This window comes from Trematomus bernacchii, unplaced genomic scaffold (assembly GCF_902827165.1).
Source record: "Trematomus bernacchii unplaced genomic scaffold, fTreBer1.1, whole genome shotgun sequence".
Classification (NCBI taxonomy): Eukaryota; Metazoa; Chordata; class Actinopteri; order Perciformes; family Nototheniidae; genus Trematomus; species Trematomus bernacchii.
In genome coordinates, this window is record NW_022987803.1 from 9,378,422 (window position 1) to 9,397,889 (window position 19,468).

General features: G+C 40.7%; 1 protein-coding gene across 1 annotated transcript in view; it reads left to right on the forward strand.

Annotated features, from left to right (window-relative positions):
- Nucleotides 1–19,468, forward strand: part of LOC117498412 (forkhead box protein N3-like) — a 66,852-nt gene that overhangs the window by 22,325 nt on the left and 25,059 nt on the right. Inside the window, exon 2 of the mRNA XM_034150498.1 lies at nucleotides 7,372–7,971. Within this exon, the coding sequence (XP_034006389.1) occupies nucleotides 7,390–7,971 (582 nt within the window). The 5' untranslated portion in view covers nucleotides 7,372–7,389. The remainder of the gene's footprint in view (nucleotides 1–7,371; nucleotides 7,972–19,468) is intronic.

A 19,468-nucleotide genomic window follows, 5' to 3' on the forward strand; every position in this document is an offset into this window, starting at 1 on the left:
ACATCACAGAGAATAATGTGTTTCGCCTCCATTAGCTAACGTTCCTACGGATAGATCGGAATGACAAGATAGATCTTTCTCAGAAACAAAAAAAATGCCGTGGGAGACAACCCTGCCCCTGATAAAGCTCCTTATCAAACAGTGAGGAAATATGATCATACATTTGGATTTATAATAGCAGGCAGTGATGGGTGAGGACGAGCCGATTATACAGCTGACATTGACATCACACATATTTACAGCCTTGTACATATTTCCTTTTTTTTGTGATAGACCCTGATTTGTTTTTTACTAAAGTGTGTCTTAAGTTACAAAAAAACTGAAACTGTATATTTTTCTATTAATATGAACAATACAAATTAAGAAAATGTACTTGTTTTGTCTGAACAGTAAGACAAAATAGCCAAAAACGACAATATTGTATTTCCTAACATAGCATTTAACCACTTTATATGAAAAAAGTCAAATTACAACTTTAAATATTTGTGACGGTTTACACAGACTTCATGACATTGAAATACATTTTTTTGGCTGGTTCTTCGAATAAGTTTGGAGTCTTTAGCCTTAAAAGAGTGGCCTGGATTTTTACATGTTGTGCCCCTGTCCATAATTCCTAGCAACTGAACTTATTTTTGCTATAAAAGAGAAAGAAAATGTCTGACTGTTTTTGTCAGATCAACAGTCCAATCTTTTCAATTTACAATGATGTCAAATATAGTTGAGCAAATATTAGCTTTTCAAGTATAACCAGCCCAGTGGTGAATGACCCTCCTCTGCACCGACTCAAATCAACCTTGGGAAGGAAAAGCAAAGAAACCCTGTGCTTCTCTGTTTGTCTGCATGTTCATAAGTGTGTGCATGTGTGTGACAGTGTGAGCTGGGAGCAGCAGCCAGGGCCGGGGGGTTATGAGCAGTCCTCTGGGACACCCTGACCCCCGACCTCTATCCCATAACTCTTTGCCACTGCGGATGATATAAAAAGGAAGACACATCCAGACCTCATAGGATGTGATTGGCTCTGCTTCCTTAAAGCCCCCTGGAATCCTGACATTTGTCGTTAGGGAAAAGCAGGACATACAGAAGGGGGTGGGGGGTGGGGGGGGGGGGGGGGGTGTAGACGATTTCCCGGGCTGAAAATGGAGAACATCACAAGGCCTCATGCAGCTGGTGTTGACATATAGCAGAAGTTATTATTTCCCCGTCTATCAGAGAGTTCTCATTTTCTCCTTCCCTCTGTTGGTCTTCCTCTCCCTTTCCATCCATCCCGCGAATGTGTAGGAGGGATAAAGGTCGTCCTTTTGTCATCAAAACTCCAGATTAGTTTTGCCTCGGTGCATCTGACTCTGTGCTTTATCACTGTGGCCAGAGGAGCCACAAGGTTCAGCTCACCCCTCTGCAAAGTAATAACTCCTACCAGCTACTATTGCATTCTTCGCCCGCTATCTCCTACACTACTATTACTACTCCATTCTGGGGTAGGGGGGGATTATTTTCATGGCACCGGCTTTATTGGGCTGTATATGGAAGACTGACAGGAAAGCGACGAGTGGGAGGATGAGACACGCAACGTATGTCACGAGTCGCGATCAAACTGACAAAGTTGTAATAGTCGTTTGAGTCCGCCGAGGCCCAGAGCCGAACATAAACGCATCGCTGACAGCGTGTCACGGGCATATCTGGGTTTTATTTTAATATTTCTGCATTGATGTGGTTTTTGGCGGTGATGACTTGGGGATTTCTCTGGAAAATCAGTTTGACTAACATTATAGCAGGCACCAGACAGTTCAATTTAAGTATTGACATTTTTTTTTCTGGCTCCGGCAAACACAAAGCGACCCCAAGTCAGACAGAAAAAGCCACCGACGGGGAATAAAGATTCTGAGGATTACGTAAATGTGGCATGTGATTTAGACACGTATCTGCGAGAGCATGAATGCAATGTAAGATGATTACGCTGTTAATTAGAGCACATGAATTAGCCTACAACATATCCGCCCTCAGAGGGGTTTGCTAACCTTCTCTCCTCTGTGTAAACACCAGTGGCCCCCGCTTTCACTGGTAAAGCCTTTGGAGGGTTTCCAGCTGACCAGAGGTCAACAGGGTTACCTGGAAGTCGATGATATTCTGTAACATTAACTCATTTTCTGGGTTAAGTGTCATCCAATTTACTAATCTTTCAAACCAAAAAACAATCCAATAACGCATCCCAGTTCATTGACATGTCAATGATTGCCAAAAGACAGTAATTTCTGTCTCCCATTTATGTTTCTTACTGGTTCATTTAGTGATAATGTATTTCTATAATTGTAAAAAAACAGAGCTCATTCTTGACCTTGGAAATGGTAGTTTCATATAATGTTCAAAATGTTAGGTTCATTTCTAGCATTTTCTAGACTAATTTATTTAATTCCTTGTTAAGAGATTAATACCACTCTTATGTCTATACGATAAAGATTAAGCTAGTAGACAGTTAGCTCTGCTTAGCATAGAGACTTGAAACGGGGAAACAGCCTTGCTGTCTTATCCCAGCACCAATATGCTCATTCATTATTTATACTATATTTTGTTTACTTAACTTGTACTTAACAAAAGGTAAAAAAATGGAAAGTTGTGCTTTCGTAGGGTTGTTGTAGCAGACTATTTCTTGGACAGGTGCAGTCACTCCCTGCTTGTGAGGTTGCTAGGCAACCAGTGGAGACTATAGTAAGCCAACTGGCTGCTTGTGGTGGCTTGAGACACACACACACACACACACACACACACACACACACACACACACACACACACACACACACACACACACACACACACACACACACACACACACACACACACACACACACACACACACACACACACACACACACACACACACACACACACACACACACACACACACACACACACACACACACACACACACACACACACACACACACACACACACACACACACACACACACACACACACACACACACACACACACACACACACACACACACACACACACACACACACACACACACACAGAGAGAGAGAGAAACAACAGAGTGTAAGGTTAGAAAAAAAAGTCACCGTCACCATCATTCCTGATGAGGTGGTAGGTACCACAAAAGAAGAAGTTACAAACGCATAGGGAAGTGCACCGTGGTATCGATCATCTCATCTTACTCTGAAAGAAAGCGACTACCGTATTTCCCAAAACGTTGAAATTGTCCTTTAACATCTAAGCCAACATTATGTGCTATGGATAGATCATAATTGGTTAAGACCATGTGATTATGGTAGAAAGGTCTGGAAAAAAATTAATAAGTCTTTTGAGTCAGAATTGTTTGGTGGAAGTCAAACAAAATGTATAAAAAAAAAAGGCCTAACACAGGTTCCCAGAGCCCAAGCATACTTCCTTAAATTGATTGATTGACAGTATAATAATACAACAATATAAAACAGCGCAAATTGAAACGTTGAAGCATATTTGTTGTAGGTTATCATTTTCCGCTGTCAGTTATAATAATGTCTCTGAGTAGAGGATATTTTTACTTGCGGAGTCTGAGGAAGTTTAAGTGTTCAACACAGTTGCCACGGTAATTTCCAGCCTTTGTTACCTGTCAGAGAAACCTATATTCATGGAAGGCATAATAACAGAAACAATCTGACGTTAGTGTACCACCTACCTCGACACCAGGGTTTTCCGAGTTAGAGAAATTGCTCTCTAGTAAAGGTCAGGAGTGTTATAATGTATAACTTGCTTTATGATTCAGTGACTCAGTATATACTGTATTAGCCAGGAGTTATGTCAATAACTGACAGTTAAATTAAATCAATTACAATGCAATAAAATGTCAGCAATATTCATTGTCAGTTTTCAATTTGAACTGATGGGATTATAATTATCCTTCTGTAATGATAACTCCTTTCAAGTTAAAATAACAGCTGCATTTAAAAATGAAATACATAACAGGGAGCTTTTAAAATCCTTGGTTTAAGAAAATGAAATACATAATTAATAATAACAATTTAATTAATTAAAAATGTTAACTGAATTTCAATATTAAATACTCAAACTTTTTTTTATAAATAATCTCAAAACATTGTAAACATTTGACAGATTTTCTCCTTTTCTTTTTCTTTCACTTTTATAAATACCATTCCTCCACTTTCTCTTATTTACTGAGAGCAGTAAGTTTGTCCTGTGAGGATTTTAAATCTATTACTTGAATGAAGTTAGTCTGTCCATACCTAATTTAAATTTCCATTTTCACTGTCTACTTGTCCCATTTTAGAGCGCCAAATGAAAAAAAATATCCTTTGTTTTTTTTCATTTCACTCATCTCATCTCTCCCCTCCTGTATGTATCTTGCCTGATTTGCTTATCGAAAGCATTGATTTGATTGGCTGAGATGATTTTCTACGAATCCATTGGTCTCTGGGAAAGTAAAAAACGTTGGCTATAGGTCAGGGTCTAGATAAGATCTGGTCTGGACTTAGATCCCAGTACGCCTATTAGTGACCTCATCTCAGCGTGTTAAAGAATAGCGTTTCAAACCGAGAAAGCAATTTACTCTAATTGAGTGTTGTCTTTTTATGCCTGTGTTATCAGGGTGCAGAGAGCAAACAGAGCCGGCATGGTGCCCGGGTCACAGAGGGAGCGAGAGCAACACCGTGCAGATTCCAGCTGCTTTAAATCGCATTGGTATGCACAGGCACTACGATGGGAGAATGTACTTATAGACAGAGAGTGTACTTACAGTCCGATGCAAACACATACTGAAACACCGGGAAAAATACACTTAGCCAAATGTGGACATGCCAAACAGAGAGGAAAACAAATCAAAACAAAGCATGCAAACACAAAAGAGATCCAGGGAATGAAGAAGACAGAGAGAATAGCACAGTCCCATCTGTCAAACAAATGTGAGTATGCTTCTCACACACACACACACACACACACACACACGCACACACACGCACACATGCACACACGCACACATGCACACATACGCACACATACGCACACATACACACACACACGCACACACTCAAACACATGCACACACACGCAGCAGGCATCATTTAGTCTGAACTTGAGCGATATCTGCCTTTGTCCTTTAGCAGTTGGCCCTGAGGGGCCGCTGTAGAAGTTGCATGAAAGTTTGTTTAGGGCTGAGCAAGTGTGTTAAGCTTTATGAGTGCCCATGGGAGACATGCTGGCACACACACACACACATACACACATACACACATGAATCTACTTGCACCACACTCCGGCACGAGGCTTGGGCGGCAGTTCGCGCTGGCCCCAACCAACAGTGAGGAGTTTGTTGTCATAGCAACAGTAAAATGAGATGACTTTACTGTCAGCCGTAATGTTTCATGGCCCCCTTGCCGCTATGGCAACATAACAAGGAGGAGGAAGAGGAGATGGAGAGAAAGAGAGCATCTCTGCATTCCAGCGGACTCCTACCAGGAACAATGTCACTGCGATGCCCTTACTTCCTGCCTGAGAGAAACACACACACATACACACACGGCGTGACAAGCCTGTCAAACACACGCATGAATACGCTCATACAAAGACACACACACCTTGAAAAGCCTGTCAAACACCCTCGCCCATCCCTTTGATTATGCGCTCACTATTTTCAGCTATCGTCGCCGGGGCAATTTGAATTCATTACGCTCAATGTCAATATTGGTGCAACAACGGCATACCTCAGACAGGTACAGCTTGTTGAATGAGCGCGCCTGCTGTCAGAAAGTGTGAGGAGTAGAAAGGGAGGAAGTGGAGGGGGGGGGGATCAAAGACACGCTGCTGAGCGTTTCCCATCGCGGCGGAGAGAGTCGGATGGAGCAGCAGCACAGCAGCTATATATCACATTTCTATATTTAGCCCAGTCCTTCTCCAGCCTATCAGGCACTGTTAGGCAGAGTTATCGGCTGTGGTAGGGAAAAAGTGAAAAGACGGGGGAGGATAGGTAGACACAGAGAAGAGAGACATAACCAGAGTTGTTTTGCTCTGTTGCCATGGTGACACTTCGAGCGGAGATGCTGCGAACTGACAGTTGTCACGGCACAGCGGGTTGCCAGGGGTGACATCTGTCAGTCAATCGCGTAGAGTGAGGGGACAGATCGGCCGATGATCACCTTGGATTAGAGGAAGATCGCACAACACGGCAGTGTGTGTGTGTGTGTGTGTGTGTGTGTGTGTGTGTGTGTGTGTGTGTGTGTGTGTGTGTGTGTGTGTGTGTGTGTGTGTGTGTGTGTGTGTGTGTGTGTGTGTGTGTGTGTGTGTGTGTGTGTGTGTGTGTGTGTGTGTGTGTGTGTGTGTGTGTGTGTGTGTGTGTGTGTGTGTGTGTGTGTGTGTGTGTGTGTGTGTGTGTGTGTGTGTGTGTGTGTGTGTGTGTGTGTGTGTGTGTGTGTGTGTGTGTGTGTGTGTGTGTGTGTGTGTGTGTGTGTGTGTGTGTTGTGTGTGTGTGTGTGTGTGTGTGTGTGTGTGTGTGTGTGTGTGTGTGTGTGTGTGTGTGTGTGTGTGTGTGTGTTCCTTCATGCTTTTACACTTGAAACCTTTTTGTACCCCTGTCAGGACCTTTTTGTCCGAATTTGTGTGCATGCAAATTTAGGATATTCTTTCTGCGTGTCGGCGTGGTACATCCTATCGAGGGTGTGTATTTGTGTCCAGATTCTTAAACGTGTGCACACAGGGCGAGGGTCCTTCTTCCCACAGCTGTCCCTGCTGCTAGAGGACAATCAAAGTTCTTGCTGTGAGCCTTCTGAGCGTGGTGTGTGTTACTCGGACCCTGTCCCCGTCAATAACCGCTCTTCCTCTGCTAACGAGAACACCATTGCTCTTATCTTGGGAGAATATTGATGATTAGGAATTTAAAAGTTGTTCTTTCCTTTTTTTCTGGCAGATGTCTTAATTGTGAGGATGTGGTCATGGACAGGTTAAAGTTTATTCAGCACGCCTACCTTGGATATTTTCCTGTTATAGAGATGTCAAAGCGCTATTAGACCTTTACCAGGGTTCACATGTTATGACTGCAACCTTCGTGTAATGTCAATACGTTCCTGGTACGCTTGTAATTAGAGGGTAGTCGTACAAGGCAAGGTTTCCTCAACCAATGAAGCACTAAATGTGCCGTTCCAGCCGGAACTGGGTATAGAGCCCCAGAGAAAAACGATGATGTATAGTTTTCCCCTCAGATCTGCCTAATTGGGAATGTGGTCAAAATCTTGTTGCGTGTCTCCACCATTTGGCCTTTAAGAAAAAGTCTTTATGTGAGAAAGCTAAATGAATTTCACAAGCTGACCTTGTTTCTTTTTTCCTCTTTTTCTCTTTCCCTCTGTCCTACCCTTTTTCCTCTCTCCAGGAGTGAGCCTTGGGCTGGATGGGACCCACCATGCCCCCCAGTAAGAAGGCCCAAAGCCCCAGTAGTGGCGCCAGTGCCTCGCAGGGTATGAGCCCGCCATACCGACAAGGGGACGCCGCCACGGCAGCATCCGAGGCCGAGGCAGCCGACCTCTCGCTGTCCCTGTCCGCCTCCTTCTCCAAGGCTGAGGACGAGGAGCTCACCAGCCTCTCCTGGCTCCACGAGAGCACCGACCTCCTCAACAGCTTCAGCCACTCGGGGCTTCGTAGCGTCTCCCCCCTGCAGGACCCCGACGGTCAGCACTCGCGCTCGCCCTCCTCCTCGTCTCCTTCCCTGGAAGACGCTTTGCTCGGCGACGCACATTCGGCGTACGACTTGGCGGCGGGAGCCAACAGAAAACCGCCGTACTCCTTCAGCTGCCTGATCTTCATGGCCATCGAGGACGCGCCAAACAAGCGGCTGCCGGTGAAGGATATCTACGGCTGGATCCTGGAGCACTTCCCTTACTTTGCAAGCGCCCCCACAGGCTGGAAGAACTCAGTGCGCCACAATCTGTCGCTCAACAAGTGCTTCAAGAAGGTGGACAAAGACCGGAGCCAGGTAAACACATCTGCAGTTGTGTGGAGAAATGTTGGATAATTTCCGCTCAAATGTAGGCTTTCACATGATACGCAACTTGTTCTTTTGTCACTGCAAGGTTGGGCGCAGAGCCTTGTTGTGAAAACAGTTGGTAAATGTTTGTTTCTATTGTTACGTACATAGTTTGTGATGCTTTAAACATCTGTCAAAAGGTCAGAGGACATTGAGGTCAAGGTTCAAATGATAAGGTTCAAGGTTCTTTATTGTCAAACTAACATACTAACAAGTAATTATGTCGTTGAAAATCTTAGGTCACAGGCTTCTCCAACAATGCAACACAATAATACAGATAAGCAGACAATATTAAAACAATATTAAAATATGCTTTATTAAAAGTAATACAAAAAGAAAAATAGTTTTAAAAAAAGTGAGGAAAAAAACCCGCCGTACCGATAAGGGTTGGCATTAGTGTTGGGTCACGGCAATGGCAGCGCAGAGCCGTTTTATGCTGATCAAGTGAAGTCGCCTTTAGGTATGGGTATTAACTTGTACTTTTTGATTACCAAACAAAGTACTCGAGGTCCTAAAATGTATACATCGAAAATATGATCCCGTAGAAGATTTGAGAAAATAGATGGTAACAATTTCTATCTTTGTCTACACAAGGTGTGTATCTTTTATTTACACAGCAAAATAAATCAAGAAACAACCATTGGAAAATGTTTCTCTCAACACTTATGTAACCTGTTTCTGTGTTAGTGTGAAGGTAAAACAAAATGGAAAAGGCACGTATTGCTTGTGTTTAACCACGAATAATGGTCAATTATGTTCTGAAAGTCCTGTACAATTGCTTTTTTTAAATATATTTTCTGACCTTATCAGAAAAAATTGCCAATTTGCAAAAGCTTTTGTATGACAGCCTTATACAAGAATCGATTGATTATTAAAGCTTGTTTGGTTAAATTGATAATGCGTTTGTAGCAACAGCAAAACAAGCTGTTGTTTCGGGATCAAGGGTTGATCCCGAAACAGCCACGGTGACATAATAACCGTCTTAAAAACATAGAAATAAAACCTGTGACCTAAATGCGTCCCCTTAAGGTAAAGGGCAGAATTAATGCTCCTCATTTTTACATCTTATCTGCTGGAGTCGATGTTAATTTTGTGATTCAGTCACACTTGAATTCCAAAATGTTCTTTGCCAAATGTGCATCATAATTTCTGAGCGCTTGGCCAAAGATTGTCAAAGCAGTTCTGTATTGTGTAAACATTTCAAAAGATAGCGAGTACAGGACTGAGCAGCAGCTAAGCTAACGCTAACTGAGCAGCAAATGTAGAACACTTCTCACTAAACAAGGCCACTTTTGATGTGAAATTATTTAATTATTACCCAGTTCCAAGTATCCAGGTAATTAAGTTATTACAGTATATGAGCTATTTGATCTGTCTTCTAAATGGACTCTTTGAAGATGACTTCCAAGTAAAATATGAAATTAAATACCGATAGCATATTTGTCAGTGGCACAATTAGGCCATCTTGGAACAAAGGATGTAATCAACAACATGATTCTAAAATCTTAGGTATTAAAGGTCCCCTATTATACTGTTTTTCATCAATATATTACAGGTCTCAGATATATACAAAACATGTTTCTGAAGTGTTTGGCTCGAAATACCAAACAGATCATTGCAGCATCTAGGGCTGTGCGATTATGGCAAAAATCATAATCACGATTATTTTTGGTCAATAATTGATATCACGATTATTAAAAACGATTATCCATTTACTTTGAAAACATCCATATATTGAAAAAAAAAAAGTGAACAGTATGTTTTTAACAGTTGATTACCCTGAACTTTAAGTATAATTCAACAGAAAAAAAAAAAAATTAAATTTTTTTTTTTTTTTTAATAAAAATAATAATCGTTTTATTTCGATTACATTGTTTTCGTAATCGTTGCAAGCCAAAATCGTAATCGAGGTTAAAAAAAAAAAACGATTAATTGCACAGCCCTAGCAGCATCCCATAATCCCCTCTGTTTCAGCCCTGTTTCAAAAGTGCTGATTCTCTGTCTGTTACTTTAGATGAAAATAAGGAGCCACTCCCCACGCCCCTCTCAGAGATATTTGGTTAAAAAGAACACAATGGTGCTCGAGGAGGAGATTCAGGTGATAAATTGGGCGGGGGTTACCTTGGTTGGTTATTGGCTAATGGTTAGACAAGCCAATAAATCGTTATGACATCATAAAGTGGCCAAAATCTGAAACATTCAGAATCTCTTTCACAGAGGGGACATATTTTTATGTATAAAAGACATGAAAAAGTGGATTTTGCATAATAGGTGATCTTTTTAAAGAGTTGCTTTTTAGGGTTTTCCCTTACCTGTACTGTGTCATATACGTTTTTGTGCATGTAAATGGTCTGCAAAGGCTAAAATCCCCAGCCGGCCAGCTACTGTAACCAATCAGAGCAGACTGGGCCCTGGTTTCAGACAGAGGGTGAAAAGAGGTGCTGCAGCACAGGCAGTATGAGAAAAATAAAGAGCTTTTTGAACATTAAAGCATCTTAACACGTCACAGTAGAGGCACAGAATACAACTATGAATCTGAAATTAGCATAAAATTCCCTTTTAATTTCATTAAATGTAATCAAAACATCAATATAAATTATGTCTGATTTAAATATGCCTAATATTGATTCATTTGTTATTTAATTGTTATTGTGTAGGGTTTTTTTTTGTATTGTGAAAGGTCATTTTTGATAGTCCGTCCTCAAATATAGAACATTTCAAACATTGCCCCAATTCAAACCAAAGCAGGGATATTTTTGAAAAATTGCTTTTCATTATCATATTTTCAACATTATTGAAATATGCTTCAGCCATATGGTAAATACCTCCCATTAGTCACTCTATCATGTGTGCTTATAAGTTGTTTCACAGCCAGACAGTTATCAGCGGTTTGCAGGCATATCCAACTTGAAGTCAAACATATTCTGTATTTTGTCTACAGCTGTACCAGATTCGGCCTTATCAATAGTTGATGATCTCTGCTTTCATAGTTCTCTTTCACTCAGACGTTGTGCGCTCCCCCAGTGGGAACAGCGTTTCGCTTTTGATTTAAGTCTTGATACAGTCTTTTATACCGGCTCCCCTATCCAGATTTGCCCTCCATTAAATACTCCCGGTAAACGGGGAATGAATCTCTCACTCAATTAGTGCAAAATTAATACTGGAGGATTTAATAACACAGATGCCAGCAGACTTTAGATTTCCTCTTGCCCGGGGGTGTTGGGGGTTTGTGGGGGGGGGGGGGGGGGGACACAAACAGCGAGGATCAATGCTGGCTTTGCGAGTTTAGCTGATTGAGATTATACCGGAGGATATGAGAGCTCTTTATGCTTTCCTTGACCAGCGTGTGAACCGTGTGTGTGTGTGTGTGTGTGTGTGTGTGTGTGTGTGTGTGTGTGTGTGTGTGTGTGTGTGTGTGTGTGTGTGTGTGTGTGTGTGTGTGTGTGTGTGTGTGTGTGTGTGTGTGTGTGTGTGTGTGTGTGTGTGTGTGTGTGTGTGTGTGTGTGTGTGTGTGTGTGTGTGTGTGTGTGTGTGTGTGTGTCAAAATAGTTGTGTGAACACACCCTCACGCTATGCTGTCATCTGGCCCTTGACTACAACGCTGCAGAGTTTCTCTTGTATACATATCGCCATAGTAACTAGGTTGCAGTTGACATAAAAGTATGCTGTTGCTGTAGCAACGGGAAAACTGATTTGGCTTTACTGACTTAGGTGTGTGTGTGTGCAAGTGTATATGAGCTTTAGATGGGCACTGAGGTGCTGAGTGGGGGAGAATTAGTGCATGTCCTCATTCTGTGTTATATGCATTTATGTACGTGTGTGTGTGTGTGTGTGCAGCAGCTTGTGTAGAGGTGATTTTGGCAAGGACAGCCTGTCTTGTCTTCCTGTCGCTGCACACCGTTTAAGACAGCACGCTAATTAACCCTTCAAACCTATTCCCCTTTTTCTCTCTTGCACACACACACACACGCACACACACACACACACACACTCTCAAGCATGCATGAATGCTCAAAAAGGACTCACACACACATGCACGGTGTGGAAATGAGGGCACATCTCTGCAGACTCCTACTCTACCTGCCAAGCGCCGTGCTTTATCTGAAGCTGCAATTACAGAATCTCTGTAATTTCAGTCAGACTCTGCCATTCAAAGCTTTTTACTTAGAATATCATGTGCATGCTTCTTCTTCTCCACCCAACCCCCCCCCGGCTCTGGCTTTTTCCTTTACCTGTTTGTGTCTATTTGATTTGAGCGTGCAATTACGGCGTCTGAGATTTTTTTTTTTTAATGTTGGATTATGCGTAGCTCAAGTTATCGTAGTGAGTGATAGATATACACACATAGAAAGAGGTGGAAGCAGGGAGACGGTAAACGCACCAAATCATATTTCCATCAATTTACAGAGGTGGAGATTAATATGACAGTGGCCTATTTGTTCCAGTCACTGTATTTCTGGGTCATATCCAGGCAGATGACAAGATGGGGGACTAGTTTAGAATAGGCTCACTGCTCAGTTCATGTGAGTGTGTGTGTGAGTGTGTGTGTGTGTGTGAGGGCAAAGTTGCGGGAGAGAGCGTGAGAGAGTGTGCGTTCCACGGTTGCCATGGCTTTGTTTACTAACAGGATTCTTCCCCTGTGCAGAATGACATGCCTTTAATGACAAGTGTTGTTGCCCTCAGACTTCTGGATCAGTGCTGAAGATCAGTGTCGTAACCACACACACACACACACACACACACACACACACACACACACACACACACACACACACACACACACACACACACACACACACACACACACACACACACACACACACACACACACATACACACACACTCGCGCAGTGATATATTTCTCAAAGCCTCTTATGAAATCAGAGGAGAGACAACAGGCGGTTTTGTAATCTAAGACTCGCTATGAAGTCTCTCGGTGCTACACTTAAGTGTGTCACCTCTAACTTAACCTTGCCCCGCTCACATGAGAGGCGCCCTTGATACTTTTTCGCGTTTTAACTCGCAGTGTTATGAACTGTAGCGTCTAGAGTGAGCTTTGATTTGTCTTTGCCTCAGGTGTTGTTGTTTTTTAACGCTCATTCATCAGCAGGTCGCTGCAGCTGATGTATCTGCAAAAATGAATATCATTTACTGTGTTTGCTCAAAATACACATGGTACATCTTAAGGTTAACTTTTTGGTTTGTTTTGAGTTGTAGAATGCATGCGGAAGAATACTTGCATACAATTAACAAAGACTCTAATGACAGGATCACAAAAAATAAATATTAATGAATGAGAAATTAGGCAAATGCTTGTGGGCTTTTCCGCCAGGGGTCGCTGTATACCTAAAACCGCCAACGGGTCAAATGTACCCGCTATTAGAATGCATTGATATTCAAGGTACAATGTTCTTTTATTTGTCATACTAGAACACAGGGTTATCAATGAGTTTTGATCGCACATTGATGAAACTTATACCAATAGAATCTGTGGAATCTCAGCTTTCATATGATATCTAGTGTGCAGATAGCATGAAGTATAACATTTCGCTAAAAGTGTCTCTCTATCTCTCTCTCTCTATCTCTATCTATCTATCTATCTATCTATCTATCTATCTATCTATCTATCTATCTATATATCTATCTATCTATCTATCTATCTATCTACATAACACACTTTCAGGAAAAGTCACTGACAAAACAAAGTTACATACAATCAAGAAACAGCTGGGGGTAAAATGTACCCGTTGGCGGTTCGAGTGTTAAAATAAATCTTTGTCAGCCATTTTCCATAAATCAAAACTGTTTCAATTAAAACTTGCATCTAGGGCAGGCATGAAATTAAATATCATAATATTTTTGCTGTGATCGTGTTCACAAAATGTTTACACAATGAGATTTTTATAAATAATCATTATTAGTGTGGACATAATGGGTGTCGACAGTCTAGTCAGTTCAGAAAATGACATCCTTTCACTGTTATGCGGTCTTTCAAAAAAGAGAAAGAAAACACATTATCTTAGTATTTTACATATTACAATTTGCTAAATCTAAGACGATATCCAGTTGTATAACATTATGCTGAAATAATATTGTTATATTCGCTCAACCCACCATTTTTTAGGGATGAAATTAATAAAAACGTAAGAGATATCCAGCTATAATGCTGCAGCACTTTGGTTAGCTAGAAGCTACCATTTTTTGTAGGCACACTTTTTTTAAGCTGCATTAATCAATATTTTGACAATAAAAAAAGTAATTTACTATTTGCAATATGAAAGGGAACACCCATGGGGACAAAATCACAGAGAGTCCACCTGATCTGGCATTTCTATCAAACTTTTTAGCACCTTTCAGCTTGTTGTTTTGGTTCAGTTTTAACATTTTCAGCTGCAGCAGGGAAGTTTAGTTTAGAGAAAGAGCTATGATTAACCCAGAATACGCTACCTGCCGTGCTCCAAACTGCAAACAGAGAATGATTTGGAACATTTAGAAGCTAAAATGCCTTATTTCCCTTTTGGAGGAGGTGGGAACCAAAACGGAGATAAAAGGAAAAACTAAATAAATGCTAATGTTGCATTGTGTGCTGGATTGGTACAGCCAATCGTTTGCTTACATGTTTGCCATATCAAATGTATGAAGAGTTTATATGTCAGACCTGTGTTCTTGTTCTGCCTTTTTAAGTAGCCAGAAAATCAGTTAATACTGTTTTTGGAAGCTATCAATATTTACTGCCAGTTAGATTTACGATCTTCAACTATTGTCATTTAAATCATGAGACGACAATATTTGTTGTCAAATACCATTTGTTCAGTGTAGCCAAAGGGAAACTATTTAAAAATCTATAAGACTGGTTGTTTCGACAGAAGTGTTTCATGGACGTGTAAACTATGCCACCATGACACGCTCGGGAGGCTCAGAAACCCAGAGGAGTTGACTGAAATTAATTGCTAAGTGACAGCTTATCGTAGATGCTTTGGGAGTTAAATACATTGGATTTGGTCCAGTTTGTGCCTCTCATGTAATCAGTGTTTTTACATTTGAGACTTTTACATTTCTGATTATATTCCAGTTTTGGATTGAAGTTTATTTGACAAACATTGTGAGATCGGAACCGGACTAAATGTTTTTGAGTGTCTTGGGAATTGTTACATACCGTCAGTGTTGGCAAATTACCCGAAACATTTTTGGAAGTTTGCCTTGTGCTTTACTTTGAGGAAGACCTATATGTGTGACTGGATGGTCAAATCCAATGTAAAAGACGGTAATGTATAAATACATACAGGAGAAGCACAAACTAGGGCAAATATAGCTTAAATTAGAACCACCTGGGTTTTGGTACATTGTGGAAGGAAAGTCGATCCGTAACACCTGTAGGAGAAATGTCCACACATAACCCGCCCCGTTTTTCTATAAATATATAATTTTGTCCAACCATCGTGTAACTTTCCCACTCAACTTTCCCGTTCTCTCTTTGTTGTCAAATGGCCTTCGACGAGAACAGAAATGGCCTGTATTAAGCAACTTTATCAGAAGAAATATCCCGCCCCCCCTTATTCTTCTTCTTCAAATAGATCTCTCAGAACATTTGCTGTAATTCTCATCTCTCTCACGCTTAATTTCCCAACAGACCTCATATTGTTTTTGTTCAAATGTACTGAATATCCTAATTGGTGTTCAGACATGTATCTGGTCCACGCCATGTTATTAATCCTCTGTTTATCTGTTTCTGTTCCGTAAGTAAAGATGGATCCCAGTATCACAGTGGGTTAATATGGATTAAACACAACCCAGGTTTGATGCTTTTACTCCGACTGTGGATGTCCATCATAGAAATTATAGGCAGCTGTAATACTTTAGATTGGTAGGGTAGGTTAAGTTATATTGCACATGATGAAATGCACTGGACAACAAAGCCTCTTACGCTGATGCCTGGCGTGTTCCTCTGCACAGAGAGTGGCAGCTCCGAGCGCTCTGTGCATCATACATCTTTTTTAATCTCATTTCAGTGCGGAGTGGAAAACAAAATTTACTTTCTCCTCTCGTAATGGCCAATATGAACCGTTTAAATGGGTCTCTACAGTATATGGATGCCAGTGCTGATTATGATGAAACTATTTTAAGCTGTAGTTTTGCTGGTGGGAGGTAAAGCGGTTGATTGAGGAGATGTGTTTTCATATTATCATCAAATAGGACAAAACCAACAATGAATCTATCTCTCGATACTGACTTTCATATTATGTCTATGGCACTGAGCCTGAAGCCCATTAGTTCCAGGTGGAAAATACAAAGTAACATTTTACAAAAAGTGTTGTTGCTAGCAAACATTTGGGACTTTGTTTGGATCTATTTTCAGCTGTGGATTAATACAGCTTTGGTGCTTATTGATTATATACAGCACAATAGCAGTGTTTGTGGGATTGACAAAACTAGACTACAATACTGTGGTCATTGTAATAAAGCAACACACCAATCTGTGCAACAGTGTGGCTTATTGATAGCACAGCAAAATAGGAAAAGCAGGCTTTAGGCTCACAAGCAAAACCTGTAAGTAGCATTCATTTTTAAAGTTTTACTCAAGAACAATATGGATTCTTTAAAGGAGTTCAACATGTTGGGAAATGTGCTTATTAGTTTTTTTGCTGAGAGGTGGATGATAATGCCATTGTTACCATTACAAATAAAAATGAACAACTGCTGTTACACAGTTAGCATTGCCTAGCCTAAAGCCTGGAATCTCCGGAAAGCTGCTAGCAAGACTCTTAAATGTGTAAACACTAATTCAGTTCAGTAATGTGTTTTGTTTTTGTTGTCTTAATATTAATTTAAAAACCCAAAAGTCTAGTTATTGTTTTTGTATGCATTAAAAAAATATATATAATGTGTTAATTGATAAGCTTTAGTTTACCCCGTTTCAATCTTTATGCTAAGTTAAGCTAACTAGCATTAGCTTCATACTGTATGTAGCGTACAGTAGTATCAATCTTCTCATATAACTCGGCAAGAAAGTGTATTTTCAAAAATGGCAAACCAGTCCTTCAGCTCATTAAACTATACAATAAAGTATTTGCTAAATTCACAAAATATAGTTAGTGATAATATGAACATTTTATTAGTTTAAGTACAGCTTTTTTATATATTTCTGTGAATTGTGTTTTCTGAAATGAACCGACCTTACACATTTCAAGAAATGAAATACATTTTGATGTGTGGTAAATGTATATGTGAGAAGATAATGGTGCAGATAGGAATGCAGTAGCAGTAGTGTAGTGTTACTAGCGGGGTCAGTGGCAGCAGGACTTTTTAATATCTCCCATTTCCATTGGAGACCAGCCCCCACAGCTTATATAACACAGGAAACAGATGTTGGCAACACACACTCACTCTCTCTCTCTCTCCACCTCTCCCCCTCCGCCTTTGTCTCCTCTTTCTTCCCCTTTTGTCTTTTACTCACACTATGACGTGTCCAGGGCAGTATGTGTTTTCTCCATCATGAAAATATCTGTGCATTTGCTCAGGATTGTGCAGTTTTATAACACCAACTCGTTTCAGAATGTGCTGCTTTCTTGATCGCAACTACTACTTACTTGTGTAGTGACACAGATGCATATAATTACGTTGAGTTTAAGTTTAATATCGCTTAAAATTATGATTTGAAGATTAATGCTGTACTGGTTTCACACTGTGAGATATTTCTTGAAGTAGGGGTTTCGACTTGTGGATTATTTGTTGTGTAATCCTGCTCTTTATCTGCAAATGGTAGAGAGATGTGACTATTTTCCAGCATGCACAAAAAAACCTATCATCCAGAAAATAGTGCTCGTAGCTGAGGAGTGAAAGCAGCTGGGATCAGAGGATGGAGGGAGGAAATAAACACAGTTTCAGGTCAAAGTGAAAACCAGGGTCCTCTATCACCTGCTGCAAGATACAAGAATAAAAAAACTGTGTATCAAAGTTGAACCCCTCCGAAAACTTGAAACCAATCTCTGACCTGAAATACTTTTCGTGATAATCGATTTCGAGACATGCTGCCTTTTCCCAACTTTGCGAATTTGCGAGAAAATGAAATTTCCCCTCCTCTCGTTTCCAAGCCCAGATGATGCCTGTTGCCAAGGCGACCACTATAACCCAGGTGACAGACCCTTCCTGTGAGCCGTACCCTATGATTGGCCTATCGACATGAGGGGGGTCTACACATCTCGCTTTATGATTGGCTGTCTGGTTGGGAGGAATGGGCCCCGGCAGACAGAGATTTTGCAGAAAGCATTGATTTAATCTGGCTGGCATGCTGCCACACACACACACACACACACACACACACATATATAAATATATATACACAAACGGCTGTCGGGCTGGAGGTGTGAGGGGAAATTTGGCCCAGTGGGGGTCACCTCTGTGGGAGCGAGTGTATGTGTGTGTAATATCATGCTCTCCAGGAGAGGCGTTGCTGGCAGTAATAGAAGCACTCCCAGGAGCACACCACGCTGGGTAATATCACACTCCCTAGGGAACTTGCCATACACACACTCACCCCTCTTCACACACACATACACACCAGGCAAAACACGGCACATATGGCCCGTGTTCAACACCGCTCACATACTAATGCAAAGATCTCAGCGGGGGGGAAACAAATCAACAGTGCGCACACATGCCATTAGCTCCTCGCGTTCTTACAAGGTCACATGGTGTAGTAAGAGGGAGCACAGGTCTGACTGATTCACTGGACATCCTGGGATCAGGGGACACGCCGAGAGACACTGACCACAGAGGCTCTGCATGCCATTAGAGAAAGGACAGTGTGTATTGTCCTATAGTATGTAGAGGAATGTATTAAACAAAAAATAAATAATATTAATATTTCTTTAGTGAAGAAAACATTTCTTATTTGGAAATTAAAGTTTAAATGTCCAAAAATGATTCAGAGGAGAATTTATTTTATATCAAGAATAAAGTCAGAATGTGCTGAGTAAAGTCAAACTTTCATTTCTGCCAGACGTAAGAAGAAAAGAGTCAAAGAAAGGAACTTTTCCTTTGCTTTTTATATTTTGAAAATAAAGTCTGAAAGTTTGAGAATTCAAAAAAGTTCGAGATAGCAGAAAGATATATTTTTTTTTAATTAAATTCTAAATGTCAAAAATGTAACTTGACATTTAAAGATTAAAATCAAGTGTTTTGAGGATTATCAAAACACTAGTGTTTGTAAATACTAAAGTTCAAAATGTGTATTTTACATTTTATTTTTGACACGCACGTTTTTTTGTCCTTTGCAGTTAAACTGTCAGTTTTGTACTTTGTTTAATAAACAATATTTCAGGTTCTTTCGATTTAGAAGAACAGGTTGTGAGCACTTCCTGTCAAAAGTTGAATACAATACTTTAATAGAAGTCATTGTAACACATTAGTGCAGTTTACCTGGGGGTCGTGGCCTGTTATCGTATCA